This window comes from Anguilla rostrata, chromosome 11 (assembly GCF_018555375.3).
Source record: "Anguilla rostrata isolate EN2019 chromosome 11, ASM1855537v3, whole genome shotgun sequence".
Lineage (NCBI taxonomy): Eukaryota > Metazoa > Chordata > Actinopteri > Anguilliformes > Anguillidae > Anguilla > Anguilla rostrata.
This window is the reverse complement of record NC_057943.1, coordinates 17,908,306-17,924,106: the sequence shown is the minus strand read 5'-3', so window position 1 is coordinate 17,924,106 and position 15,801 is coordinate 17,908,306. Positions and strand designations below refer to the sequence as shown.

The 15,801-nt window shown below is 40.4% G+C and overlaps 1 protein-coding gene across 2 annotated transcripts in view; it reads left to right on the top strand.

The window, feature by feature from the left end:
* Nucleotides 1–15,801, top strand: part of nkain4 (sodium/potassium transporting ATPase interacting 4) — a 43,833-nt gene that overhangs the window by 4,938 nt on the left and 23,094 nt on the right. For both annotated transcript variants that reach the window (XM_064298463.1, XM_064298462.1), the window contains exon 2: nt 13,043–13,180. In XM_064298463.1, the coding sequence (XP_064154533.1) occupies nt 13,043–13,180 (138 nt within the window). The remainder of the gene's footprint in view (nt 1–13,042; nt 13,181–15,801) is intronic.

Genomic DNA, 15,801 nt, shown 5'->3' with positions numbered 1-15,801 from the left:
TTGCCTCCGCTTCAGTCGGTGGTTACATTAAACCCTATTGTCTACATTGAGAATGCAAAGGGATGAGTGTTTCGATGATGTGGGTATTGTGTGACTGTCGAGCCCATTCCCTGCTGTTGACAGGGGAGTGGGGCTAATAGCCACGCATGTGTCCTTGTGCAAGGACATAAGGCGCCCCTGTATATGGAACACCTCCCCTTTAGTTCATCTCTCACCAAACAAACCGTATTATTAGCCCAGTTCTTCCCTTGGATGGCTTCATTTGAGCAAATTGCTTGAGTGTGATTGGTTTTTACTGTCAAGGCTTTGCTACCATCGGATTGCTCAGATGACATTGTGAGCGTATATATAGCTGTCAAAATGTATACCTCACCCTCTACAGACCATTAAGCTTAAGCAACAGTTGTATATCTTTGATGTCTAGGCCCAGCATCGGACCTGTTAGAGCCAGAATGGCTCACCACTGCAACACTACGTTATTATCTAGGAAGAGAGCGGCATTGCTTTATGATAGTTTTTCACATAATAGTATTTTCCACTGTAACATTTGTAAACATGTGAAGACATCATCCCTAAGCTGAAGTGAGAGGCCAGCACAAGTGCCACCAATACTTGTTTGACTAACAGCCTGGGGTTAGTGGGATGTTTTACCATCGAGTAGACCAGAGGGTGAAACACCAAAGCAGTCAGTCTCTCCTAGCTCTGTGCAACACCTGTTTTTGTATTTTTTTCTCCTTCTCATTCGAAAGGAACACAATGGAGTTTGTTTAGTGGCACGTACAGCTGTCAGCAGCCTATTTCCGGAGTCCCTGTAGTCAGATAAAACCATTTTTAATGGAGGGCTTGGTGCATTTAGCATCGATGGAAAGCAGTGCTCTATAAGGTATTACTTCTTCCTCTTTGGAGTCAAGATATGATCTGAGGGTCAGGTTTGAATTTCCCCTCACCGACGTCACTGTGCTGTGGAGTGCTTTCTGAGTGAACTTAATGATTATATTTCCTGTGTAAGCTGATGGGCCACGAGGGCATTGACACCACTTAAGGTATCGTAAATTAGGAAAACTGGCCTTTCGCCTGGTCTCTCAACTTTTGCCGCTGGATATTTGACCAGTACATAACCAACTGTGCAGTATACCTCTGGCTCTTGATGCAACAATGCTTTGCATCTGTGTGAGCTAAATGTACAGAAATAGCAGTGCCTTTGAAATTCTTTTGCAAAGTGTTTTTCTTTATTTTTTAATGGACTTTAATGCCTATTTTTAGTCATCTGGTATAGTTTGCTGGTCATTTCTTTCCTATAGAATTCGATACTTTGTTCTCTGCAAACTACATTTGCATTGAATGGTTTTTCATTATTAGTGTCCTCTGTTAGATACAGCAATCAACTGTTAGAGCAGTAAGCTAGATCTCTGAAATATGGAGACAGAGACACACACACGCACAATTTTTCAGTGGAGTGCAACCATGTACCATCTTAAGACTTTGATTGGTTTCTTTATCTGTACTCAGCATGGTTATGGAAACCAGTATTTCTGAGCTTTCAGAAGAGAAAGCCTACAGAGAGATTTGTGACAGTCACTGAAAATGAAAAGGCGCTCTAAGGCAGGAAAAAACACTGTATATCGATGGCAATGTGGATGGCGAATAAGCTACCGTGAATAACATGATTGATGACTGGGGACCTTTAATTGGACATGGTAGCTTTGTCTACTCTATAAAAGGGAACCAAGGCTGCCACAGGCTCTGAGTAATGAGGTCAGAGCTGAAGAGAACTGACCACCCCCCCCCCCAACTCCCCATGATGGTCTTAACTTCATCCACCATTTATTCTGGTACTGGCCTTACTGCCCTAACTCTAGCAAATGTGAGGGAGTTATGTTGTATTGTCTGGGGATCCAAAATGAACTTTGCATGCCAATGTTGTGAAAAAAGCATAGCTGCTCACTCTGTGGTGTTTTGTGGAATTTCTGGGATATGAGAGACATCTGTAAGAGATTTGATAAGATGTAGGCTATCAGTATCATATTCAAATACTCTTAATATGTAGAACTCATTGGCCAGGAGAAAGGATACAGGGCTTGTGTGAGGACCTGATCGAAGCTGTGATTGGCGGTTGGTGAAATGCAGGCAAGCGTACTCAGTGCTGGGTTAAGTGGACATGCCTATTGTTCTGGGGGGGGGGGGGGGTGGAGAAAGCGGCTCTTTGTGTGTGGCTGCTTGGGGTGGAGTGAGCAGTGGGCCTGCTATCTCGGCACCTCCCCCAGCATTTTGGCATCTTCATCAGGAGAACCAGTTCATCTTACTGCTGCAAACACAGTGTGCTTTCACAACACCCTCTTTCTTAACCCTTAAATGTATGGGTGGGGTCGTTCTGGACCCCAAGAATGGTTTTTGTCTCTAATAAATGCATTTGATTATCTGAAATTCCAAGTGTTCCTAGAGTAATTTGTTATGAACACTCACAAATTTTGACATTTGTAATGTATTTATTTATTTATTAAAATTTTTGTGATAATTGTGCTTTAGTGCTCCTCTTGTTTAGGTTTGTGGTTTCTTTTTTGACCGCAATTAATTTTGATGGGAATTATTTTCAAACCATTGATTCCTATTTTATTCATATTCAATTTTTTTAAGGCATATTATACAGGATTTTGCCTTGAAAATATAATAAAATAACGATGCTAAGGCATATCTATGATGCACTGGCAATCTCTGTCTTCATGCACTTTTGCAGAATTTGTGCACCTTTGCTTGTATTTTGATGTTCTGTTATGTGTTTGGGATGTTTCTGGGCATGGCACTCTTTTCTGTGTGGAGAGGGGTGGGTGTGTCTACAGAGCCTGTGGTTTGGGGTCAGATTTCAGCAGAGTGTATGGTTGCCAGTTAGCTAGCTGCTACAGGGCTCCTTCAAGAACTGGAGTTAACCTTGGAATTGCTTTCCCTTGGTGGGATCAGCTGAAGTTCGCCAACAGAAAAAAAGCAACGTGGAGTTGACTTGTTTTCTGTTGGACCTGTATGTAACATTGCCTCTGGCTATCCAGCTAGCTATGTCAGGTAGCTTGACGATTGAAGACAGGTACTCATGGTGAGTGGGCGGCATTGAAGACGGAGGTGGAGACTTCTTTGATTGTAAACACAGGACCACAGCAATGCCAAAAAAATCATGCATGGTGTGCCTTTAAACACATGTTCCTAATGGCAATTCAAGTCACCGAAGAGATGTTCACAATGTTGAGGAATTGATGAATTCTACTATTAATGAAAAAATGTAGATATTTTCTTGATTGACATTATGATTTATCTGTCACAATGTATGAAAATGTGAACAAATTATATTATTTTGTCATAAAAATCTTTTTAGATTGTCAAATTCATAACGGAAACAAATGAGTAAGTATGTTTAAGTACACGTGTTTCCATTAATAAAGGAAAAGTTTGTTGGATGGGCCAAGCATCTGAGGGTTAAGGTAAGACTCAATGTGCAAAGTAAATATTAAAAGGCACAGGAGGTGTCTGCATGGAATCATTCCAAGGGGAGATGGGGGGCCAGGTTGAAACCTTATGATATGCACAAAACAGTGAGATTAGCTGCAATATTAATGTACCTGTGCGGTGTTGTCAAAGGGAAATGCAAGGAGAGGCATTCAGGGGCATGCTTATTCAATTCCCAGCTGCAACCAGAGGTTTACCTGCCCCTGGCATTTGTAATGTGAAAGAACATAAAAGGCACAACCCCAAAGGCAACTTTGAGCAGACAAAGCTCATATTTACTGTGGGTAAATGGGTTCCAAGATGCAGTTCTGGATTTCTAAATTTATTCTGTGGTTCCCTTTTGTTGTATCTCTCAAATTACAGTTGTCTAAAAGTCAACTGGAGAGAGAGAGTGCTTTCCTCTAGAATTTGTGAAGTATAGTCAATGCCAGATGATCAGTTTATTCCAGGAATGTCCATGAGCAAAAAAATGTTAAACAGTTACTGCCTTATTTTACAAAAGTCAGCTACATGCAGGCTCAGCTATAAAGGATGTATCCACTATATGCTCAACCCTGTATTGCTAACAACACAACTTATTATTAATGCATCACAACTGTCAGTAAAGGGTAATTACAACAGCTGTTATAAATGAAACTGCAATAAAACAGGCTCCCAGTAGACCTAAGACCCACAGGCAGGAGGATGTCTACTGTTTCCTCCTTCACATGAGAACTCAGGAGGTCTCATGGGATAATGGTGCATATAGTATTTCCAGTGCTGATGGTGGTCCCATCTGAGGAGCATTTCTTTCCATGTATGCGATCTGACAGCCGTAAACACGTTGAGATGGGTGGGGGTTGCGGGTGTGGGGGATGTGCTTTAAAAGTTAGCCATGCATTCATATTTTCTGCATGCTGTGAGGTCGGTTGTGTGGTACGAGAGTGAGTCTGAGCCGGCACAGACTCTCTCAGCTGTGACAGTGTGATATTAGCTTTAAAAAATTGCAGCGCACAATTCATATCTCGACAGGCAGGGGCATATTTATTTATGTGCTTCACTTTTGTTTCAGTCTGTGAAGCTAGGCTCCCTGAGCAGTGCAGAACATGATTAAGGATAAATCCAATATGCCTGTGCAGCAGTGAAATAACTGGTAATGCATATTAAATAGGGCTGGCCGTGCACAGTGCAGGGAGGCTGAATGGAGAGCACAGCGGAGACCGTGACCTCAGTATGGAGCTGAACCTTTGGCTCTGGCCTCGACAATCATTCTGTTTCTAAAAGGGTGCTTTCTGTCTTTTTTTTTTTTTTTTTTAAGCGAGTGAGAGTCTTTTCAGCACTGGGATACGTATGTGATGTAGCTTCATGCTGTCTCATCATGTCTTGTGTGAATGTGGACAGTTTCCCCTTGACTCATGTCTCAGGCATGCTGTACAGGGCACCCAGTGCTTTGTTTAAGTGTTTTTGCTTAGTGAACCTTTTCGTTTGAATTTCCTTCCAAAATTGCCACATTTTAATGGGAGAGTTGCAGGCTCCTCTGTTCTGGCTGACTGTGTTTGGCCTCTGACTGTGTGTCTTATTACTTCAGGTTTTTCGCTCAAGTTGTTGTGTTGAATGGAGACCATTGGGGTCCCTCCAGGCCTTATGCTAAAAATGAACAGACCCATTATGTGGGCCCTGTTTTGGCTGGGTCTACTGGGAGGGATAGCGTGAGCTGTACACCATGATTTCGGGAAGTTACAAAAGGCTAACACTGCAAGGAATCCATAAAGGGAATTCCAGGATGTACTGTGAATAAAGAAAGGGAATTGACCTCCACTAAAAAAACCTAAAATGTTTGTATTCTGCCAAAAGAAAAACAACTTATTCACTCACAGTTGTTACTTTTGGACAAACTTGTCATGCCTCATTAGAGCTGAACTGTGCCCCTTTTTAAGGAGTCGGATCCACTGAGGAAACAGCATTTGTGTGCCATCCATTCTCATCTGCTGTAGACCCTATAATGGACTGAGGATTCCTGTCATGTTGAAGAGCTGTGCATGAATATTTAAAGAACAGTCTGGTCTCAGTGTGTTTTTAGCATGCCTCTGGTGAGCATCAGAGCGTTCCTCTCTTCTGGTGACAAGGGGAAGCAATGGCCAAACGTGCCTAAATTATTGATTGAACCTGTGATTTATCACCATTCATGCTGGGGAGAGGGGGATCCCTTGTGGAAGGCCTGCTCCCATGACCAATTAAATGAGTGACCTCATAGAGTGAGGTGGATAAGCACCTTTTGACACATTTTGCCCTTGAAAGTGTTTTTTTTCTCCAATATATTTGAGTACATTTAGTTTCCATAAGGAATTTACTCATATGGATTGCCTATACCATTCTTCCAACATTGCTGTAAAGCAGTGTTGCAAGAATGGAATGCAGTATTAACCTTACAATGTTGCAGAAACGTTGTGAGAACGTTATGTATGAGCAGGTTAGCATCTCTTTTAAAGAAACTGGGTGTCTCTGTTTACTGTTTGCTCCTTGGCAATGGCTGCATACACTTGGCATTAGGTCATCCACTATTTTTTCACAAGGTGCTAGACTTCCCGTACCCGTTTGGTTTTTTTTGCAGGATTTCTTCTTTGAGCAGTTGTCTTGGACATCAGACTCACATGTGTTTTTATAGATTTTTAAACTAGAATGTCAGTAGCTCAGGGTAGATCAATATCTGATGTTTTTGTGTGGAATACTTTGTCTTTGTCTCCATTTGGTTGATTTGCCAGAAAAATCAAATAACCCCTCCATCTGCCCTATCCTACTTCAAGCTTGCCAGGTTAGTTTGAAAATTGCGGTCCCACAGTCGTCCGTCTGCCACACGCACTGGGTGTGCTGGCTCTCCCCACATGGGTAGCGGTTGAGAATAACGTTCCTCTGTCCCAGAGCCTACACAGGAGAGACCCTTTCCATCATTCTATTATTACAGTTTCATATTGATAACGATGAGTGATTTGAATGCTCACAGTTTTACTGTCTTTTGATGACTGGGTCATTAATCTTCTTGCTTGGAAACGTATCATTACCATCTAATTTGCGTTGGGGTATCAGACGAGCGAGAAACATGTAATCAGAAAAGATGATGCCTCCTTGGACTGGGTTCAAGGAGAGCACAGCTATTCTGCTGGCAGTGTTTGAACGAGATTTACACTAGTAGGTGTTATAAAGGCTTTAGATGTAGGTGTTAGGCATTTGCCTTGAGACATGTTTTCAAATCCTGACCTCAGCCCAAAATGAGTATGTGCTTGCATGTGCACACGTGTGAATCTATGCCTGTTGTGGGTGTGTTTGTGTGTAGTTTTTTTAGTAGATGTGTCTCATCTGGGCCATTTATTTTGTTTTTGAGTTCCAACATGATTAAAAATTATTCTGAGAAGATGTGTTGTCTCTTTGGATTGAAATTGAACTGTGAAAGCCACTCAACTATGACATGTGGCACTGCATTGGAAAGCAATGGAACACTGTCTTTTTTCTAGGTTTCCCCTTTTAAAGGTTTTAACACCCAGCCAGCTAGACCCACGAAGAACAGGGATGAATAGCCACCATGATGTTTGAATTGATCCCACTGATAGTGCTGAAAGGGAGGGAAACGGCTATGGTGCCTATGTCTATGGTATCCTGTCTGTTTGGTTTTTGTTTACTTTTCCAAACATTTTCTGTTAATTACCTTATTTTAAGCAATTAGAAACTGGTTCATATCAGGGAATTATGCAAGGCTGAGGCGTGATTGTGTTAGGATTAAAATATTTATTGCGTATAAGACTGATTCACTGGAAAAAGAACACATCACCAGCTGTATATATATATATATATCGTCTAGTAGATGTTTGTTATCAAGAGAGAGATTACTTTTATGACAAGCCTAAAATCATTTTGGGTTGTCCTTGTTTTTACAACTTTCCCTTTCAACAACCTCCAGAGTAATGTAACTGTTATGTCACATTCTGTCTTAAGCCAAAGGCTGCTTGTGTATTTCTTTTTTTTCTTTTTTGTCGAATTACCCCTGGAAGTAAAGCAGACACCAGAGAAAATAATCAGACACATGCAGAGAACTGGTACATTGTTAGGAGTATATGCTACCTTCCCAATTAATCCTCAACACTGAGCATATCAGATGCACGGAGTGATTCTTATGAAAACATAAATGTCATTTCAAGAGAATTTATTCAACATGAGACATTTTTTGTGGCCATAATGAGAAAATAAAATGAGGAGAAATGTCTTTTGAAAGTAATGTTCTTTTTTTTTTTTTTTTTTAAAAGGCAGAAAGCCCTGCATTTATTTGGATGATAAATTACAGTTTTCTTTATATCTCTCATTAACAGGGCAGAGGAGATGGAGTAATGTATGTGGGCTGGTAGGAGAGGGTTGAATGGCTAGGAGAAGGAGGAGGGGGATGATTCGGTGATGAAGGTAATAAGCTGTGATGGGGATTGTGTTTTTTTACAATGATGAATAGGATCATGATGATGATGTTGGGGGTAGTAATGAAGATGACAAATATGAGAATATGGATTAGTATGACCGTGGTGATTATGAAGATGATAAAATTATGTCTGCACATCTGATCTTCGGGGGGCTGGAGGAGACTTGAGGCGCACAGTGAAACCGCTTCATTGGTCTGTCTAATGTTCACATGTTTGTCAAACCCAAAGGGGAAGGAGATTAGCCGTTTTATCTGCAGGCCACTCTGAACCATATAGGACCTGCAGGAATTGGTTCATGGGAGAAATTCCTCAGTGTGCATGGGAACCCCGTTCTTTTACCATCACACAGAGCTGTTACATATCATTGAATTGAAGAAGATAAGAAACTAATTAACTGTCTTGTTCTGTGTCAGGGGTGTGTGTGTGTGTGTGTGTGTTGGGGGGTATAACAGGGAAAGTGATGATAATGAATTTTACAGAGTACAGACAGTTACAAGATCCATGACAGGATTCCTCTTAAGACACCCACAGAGAGACGGAAATGGGGGAGATGGAATATGGGGCGTGGGAGGAGATAAACTCAATCTCCCTTCTGCTTTTCACAAATTGTAATGTGCTTTAGCAGAAATGGTACAGAATAGGCTATGACCAAGGTCTTTGCATTTTTTCACATGGCATTTAGATGGATATGGGTTATCCTACCAAATGCACCGTATACTCATAAAGCAAGCTGTGCTTTACAGGGTTTAGTTATGTGTTCAGTCACTCCGCATTCTTCAGTTGTGCCCTATAAAGACCAGTTTAATTGTCTTAAACGTAGACTTACTCTCAAACTATGATACTGTATTTTAAAGCAATGTCACCATGCATTCATTTGAGTTTTTTTAACTTAAAGCATTTGCTGTGAAATACAACCATGTCCTGATCTTGCCTGTGCTTGGGAATGTTTATTCAGCTCACATGGAGGAGTAGAGTGCCATAATGACTGGAACCAACTTTCTGCATAGAAAAAACTCCCATTTGTATTCATTTAAATGCCATTTGAATAAGAAGGTCTGTAGCATTTGATTGTAATATAATAGCTTTATTGATGGGATATTGAGTAATGAGGGTCTCATCAACTCAACAAGAAATGGCAGTGTTTTTTGAGAGGGCTAGTATATCTGAGACAATTTCTAGCATATTGTAACTAGATTCCAGCCACTTATGGCATTGTATTGCATCCAGTCTGTAGCAAGGCACTTTCTTTCTTGCCAGCTCTTGGCAACTCTCACACATAATCTCTCTCTCTCTCTCTCTCTCTCTCTCTCTCTCTTTCACTCTCTCACTCTCCCTCTCTCTTACTCTCTCACTCTCACTCTCTCTCTCTGACACATACTGACACTGTCACACGGCCACACACGCACGGAATTTTAATGCCTCTCATGCACCTTTTTCCAACTGCCGTTCTCATTTTCTCATTGTGAGCATTGTTAACAGCATGCTTCATGTCTGCCTGTTTAAAAAAAAAAGAAGAAAAAATCTATTTTGTGGTTGCCCATGTTTCAGCAGTGGAAATGTGAGTCCAGCCTATTAAAAGGAAGCTCTGACTGACCCAATGACAGACCTCACTCGGAGAAAAACGATGCATTACTGTCATTGATTCATGGGATACATGGACCTAATTCATGGAATTGGATTATTTTGAAATTGGTGAATTTGATACAGAAAAAAATCAGTTTCCAGTACTCTCCCTGTAATCTGTTATCTGCTATCTATCTACCTTTAAAAGCATTGACCCTCTCCGGTGAGAGTTAATGAATCCCTTAGGTGGCTGATTTAGTGTGCTTGTTCCTCTGCCTTGTTCCTCTCTCGCTTCTTTCTCACAGATGGAAGCTTTGCAGCAGGTGTCTTCAATCAGGATGTGTGAAATAGCAAGATGTGAGCAGAAAAAATAGACCTCGCCACTTTTGTGTCTTACTCTAGTGCTGCACCTATTTACTCTATGGACTATGATGTTTGCACAATTATCAAAAAAACTATTTTCATTTCACTCACTAGATATGTTGGTCTGCTCTGTGCATTTCTTTTTCAAGAAAAAAGGCAACAGACATTCCATAGTAATTGATAGCATAAATATGTGCTGCAGAAAGTTCAGTTTCTCTTCTCATTATCAGTTGCATGGCTTGCTTAACACGTTTATAATTGCGCTGAAGGAGAGAACTCTTCCCAGCTAATTTTAGGGTTTGTATACTCTTGTCCTTGCTTGTGATAAGTTACTCAGGAGACTTGAGTATTCATTTGGGGCTTCTCAGCCCCTCGTTTGGTCATTAATATTTTAAGATTGAAAACAGACGCTGCATTGTGTATGCAAGATACCCAGAAACTGTCTGTCTCAAGATTGCAAGTGATTCAACCACTGCTGTATATCACAGAGTTTGAACTCCCTCCAGTGAAAAGAAATGTCATTAGTGTGTTATGTATTGCTTGTTTGTTACTTATTTTAAAACGCCATGAATTAGGTGGTATATAGCATGCAGATGTATCAATTATGGAGCCTCATTCAAGGTAGTTATGCCATCATCACAGACAACATCACATTAGATTATGAAATTGAGCTCTTGCCACAGTTGGGTATTTCTTTCCTTTTTTTGGCGACTTTGGAATGTGAATGGTGTCTCTTAGAGGAAAATGGAGGGAGGAATTTGTGACTAAGTGACAACATTTGCACGGTCTTGCCCATCACTCTGGCACAGAACAATGGAGGGGAGAGAAGACATTAGCTCACCCGGCTCCCCAGGGGGCGTCTGTACATGGCCACACTTGAGAGCTGTCGGTGCGATGAAAAATTCATGAAACACACGTGCACGCGTGCACAAACACTCTGGCACGCATTTACATATGCACACAGACACATGCATACATGTGTGCACACATACACACGTACATACACATACAGTACAGACGCACAGATGCAGCAGCCTCAGTGTAAGGAAGGCGACCTGGTGTCCTTCTGAGTAATGTTTTGGCTTCTGGGAAACCTCTCGGGTTGTCGTCACTTAAAAAAAGCAACAAAAAACAACAATTCAGATGATTCATTCGCCAGTGCGGTGACAGATGTGCACTTGCCGTGGCTTTGTGCTTTTGAGAAACATTTTTCTCATTTAAATCAACCATCAAATTGGGGAAGAGAAGAATTAACAGCTGAACTGAACTTAAAACGTGAAGTGTTGTATTGTGCATTGATGAATGAAACAGATCATTTTAATAGAGCTCTGATCTACTAAATTACTTACAGCAAAAACTATATAAAGTAAATGTATAAATAAGTAACAGTCATGTGCTGCTGAGACTTGTGAAGTGTCTTCCTAGTAGTAGATTGCAATGGATTCAAGGAAGATTCATTATCTCACACCCAATACTCACTCAATACTTTTGATGGCTTACACAGAGTTTATAGGGGAAAAAAACATTCATAACAACATAAATCCATTGAAGGATTTATAGCTTACAAGATAAAGGCATGTTGTAGCTTGTCAGGAGGGTGCTTCTCATAAAAAAGGTTTGGCAACTGAACAGTCTTTCAGTGGTATGACCTTAAAGTGAGTCATCACAGTGAGACCTCCAATCATGTATAAGTCTGTTCCTTCATTTCAAAAAGATGTCTCAGGAAATGCCTAGTTGGTATTTAGTGACAGAACATTTTAATAGCAATAGGTCTTTGGTGTTTAATAGTGGCTGTTAATAGTGTGGCTTTGTGCATAAGAGATAATACTGTTATCTGTGATTCTCAAGTCTAACAGCAAATTTGCTCAAGCATGCCAGTGGTCATAAGAGATTTCAGTGAGAATTATTGGAAAGCTACTGGGGCAACCGTCAACCTTTCATAAATAAGCTGGATTAAAAAAAAACCTGTCCTAGCCTGTTTTGAAGGATTTCAGTCTGTCGTTATTCAGCTCTTAATTGTCCTTAAGAGAACAGACAATAAATCTCCTCTTAGCACATAATTCTTGACTCTGTCTCAATGGGTACACAAGCATTATACAGACTACTAGAATTTATCTTGAAATCGCTGATTCCATATGACTCTCTGAGCAAGCCAAAAGCATTGGCTTTGTTTAAATGCCTGCTCGCTGTACTGCCTGGCAGTCTGTTACTGGCGTAGCACAAGGTGTGGCTGTGTCAGAGTCTTCCTCTCATTCATCATCATGGTTTTTCACACTGCTGACACATCAGATTTCCGCCTGACTCTCTCCATCTCAACAAAGCAGTTCCAATTAAGCGTTGTGCTCTTCCACACGAGGACTCCATGTTTTCAAACTGTATTTTAATTAAATTGATGCAAATTGGGACTCTCCAGTCAAAATTAGGATTACTGCTCATTATTTTGCATGCTGAGGTAACAGAGGAAAGTGTTGGATGTGGGTGTGTAGAAGCCGTTCAGTCAGTTGATTTGATAGCCCATCTCCCTTCTAAATTAATGACTGAATTTCCCAGGGCTGTTATTATCAGAACAAGAAAGGATGATCTGGGCACAATTTCTGGGTGTGATATTTCACAAGTGGAATGTTGTTCTTCTGAAGGGGAATGTGTATTTCTGTTCAGTTAATTCAGTTTAGAGCAGTACTTATGTTTTACTATTATTAATCTAATAGCCACTGGCTTAGATTTGAGTTATTTGTGAGAAAAGCTTTTTGTATTGCCAAGCACATCTACGCAACAACTGCTTTGGAAGGTCTGAGTGAGTTTTAGCCAGTTAATCCATTATTGGTCATTTTGCAAGGCTCCTACATTATGCTATTGCTAGGAACACCTGACTGAGTCACAGGACGATATGGTCCATACTGTATATGAATTTAAAAAAGGAAATCTTTTTTTAAATTGTGGTTGAGGCTATGACTGTAAAATGGAGATATGGGTTTACATCTGACCTGGATACGTTGTTCACTTCTGAGTGAAAATGTTATTGATTAATTATTTAGATACTGCTTTTAGACCATTTGAAAATCATGTTTTTTACTCCTACTATTGCCATTATCAGTCTAAAAATACAATTCTTAAAAATAGATTGATTGCGTATGTCATATGAATGGTACTTGCTAACAAAGCTGTTCTCTCTTTCCCTGTGGCAGATGGTGGCATTGGAAAGGCAGGTATTTGACTTCCTGGGGTACCAGTGGGCACCTATCCTGGCCAACTTCTTTCACATTATCATCGTCATCCTGGGCCTCTTCGGCACAATCCAGTACAGACCACGCTACATTGTGGTGGTGAGTGCTTGTGCTGCTTGGCTTTCTTAAAAGTAACCGTACAGACAGACAGACAGACAGGCACACAGATAGACCCGCAGACATACAGGCACATAGACGTGTACGTTTACACCCGGACTCACCTCCTCGTGAACAGCAGCAGAAATCATATTTAAATGCCCTGCATATTTTAAGGCTCGCTGAAGATGAGCAAGGCTGGTTAATAGACAGGATTTCATAAATCAGCTATATGCCTGCTGTCCCATGAAAGATAATACTAAAGGTAACAGGAAGTAGCAACTGACTACATGTAGGCAGTTTTGCATTCCCCCCAGATAAAGATTCCATTTCTCACACAGCATCAACCAACTTCATTTTTTTTTTTTTTGGATGGATACGATTCTAGTTATCAAAAAAAACCTTCCAAACACACAGTTTAGTTATCAAGGGAAAATAAATACCTGTCAAGGCAGATACCCGAAGCAAACCTACATCAGTTTTCATCAGTGACTTCACAATGAAATTGTTTACTTTGCGTATGCTGTAATAAAAATATAACAATAACATTAAGAAGAACAATAACATTATGGAAATAGTTATTGATTTTATTCATCATTCTAGTGGGAACTATTATATGAAATACTTTGGACAATCTCCTTTGTTTAGTGCATGACTACAGCACAACACAAAATAAACAGTATTCTTGAAGTGAGTGGGATTCTTATAAACATGCCTGTTAGATAATTTTTTCACAACTGAAAAATTAGCATCTTAATGTATTCTTTCAGAATGTGAACTATGGGAACGATTTTCTGGCAAAGATTTTATTCAAGGTTTATTCCAGAATGTCATGTAGTTGAGAGAGCTCAACCATACCATACCATGTATAATTCTTTGTGCAATGTCTGTAGGGTACAGCAAGAGCTTTAATCATGTTTCATCTCTAACTCAAACAGAACCTGATGCTTGGCCTGCTGAAATATTGTTTGTAATCTTAAATCTTTTAAATCTTCTTGTAATTACAGTAAAAGCACTAATTAGGTTCATAGTGCCAATCAGAAAACCCAACCCTGCGTAAAGCCAACCCCACCCTAGTTTAATGGGTTTAAATGCATTAGGAACTGAAAGCTATTAGAAGTAAGCGTGGGTGTCCTGTTTAAAGGGCACACCTTAAAATGTTGACCACAGTACCTTAAACACAATTGTCGGTGCCCTTGAAGGTAACCAGTGCCTTACATTCCTGATTCAGATTTGTCCTCCTCTCACTTTCCCTGATCCAGATATAGAGGTAGGAGATTTAATATTCTACAGGCTCCCCACAAAGAATGACAGACTGATTTATTTTTTCCTTTGGATGACCTGCCCCTACATGCAAATTACAGCACCGACTGTAGCGACCTGCTGTGGAAGCCAATTGACCAGGTGAATTATTCCATCAGTACAGTTCCTCATCTGGTTCAATTTGCACCGTCAACATTAGCCTGCTTGCACTACCTTGGAACTAAAGTCTCTCTAAAGCGCCATGGGAGTGTCCCTTTGGGGGGGTGAACGCCCAACCCCCCAGGCTCTCAGCACGCCACTGAGCCACCCATCCATTGCAGATGGTTTTGTCACAGCCAGCAATGGGTGTTGCTTCACAGTCTGTCATAGTATTCGTTAACACATAAAGAAAAAGAATGATTGACATCTAAAAGTTGGCAATCGCAGCTAGTCATATAGGCCAGACACGGTGTTGATTAGTGGCTAGACAATGTGGCTCTGAGTCTAAGGGAGTGTTGCAGAATTGTTATTCCGCTAAGCCTTAAGCTACTTGACCTCAGGTACTCAAGTAAAATTGCTGGGAAATAAATTGACTGCATGAGATGCAAGGTATCAAGTCTTAAAAGTAATGACTATCTCTAGGTGATGTTGCCTTTGTAAACAGACGTTTGTTTAGCAATTCAGCATGAAAAAATGTATTAGTTTTTTTTATAACTGCTTTGGATACCATAAGATTGAGCACCAGTAAACTTTATATAATTCTCTCCTACCTCAGTATTAGAAATACTTTGCCCTCATCTCTTCCATTATTACACACAAGTAGATCATTATTATGAATGATTACCAATATCTTTTCCCCTCAACACACATAAGAAAAGTGGTCCAACGGTGGTGCTGGGCAATGTTGATTCGCTTTATTTATGAAGACGCTCTAATTAGTTCTAATTGACTAATTATAAACAAGATTAGGGAACAATGGCCCTCTATCTTTTCCTTGTGTGAACAGCAAGGCATTATTAATGCATGCAATCAGCCATCAGATGAGCATGGTTGCTTAAACTTTAGAGGAGACTGATTTCTAATGTATGACAAACAAAAGTATCAACAGCAATAAATGGCCTCTTGCTAACAAGATTTTTTTATTTGCTAATATGCTTGCTTATTCCTATGTTTTTCCTTTCCTTAATGCCATAATACCCTGGAGGCTGTGGGTTTAACCGTTCATCACAAGATGTTAATAGTCTGTGGGATGCTGACTGTGAGGCAATTATAATTCCTGCTGTACTGTGCTCCATAAGCAATAGGCATGCATGCATTAGTTGTAGTTCTCCACAGGAAACTGACAGCGCACCAGCAACTGTGATAGTATTTGTGGTAAAAGG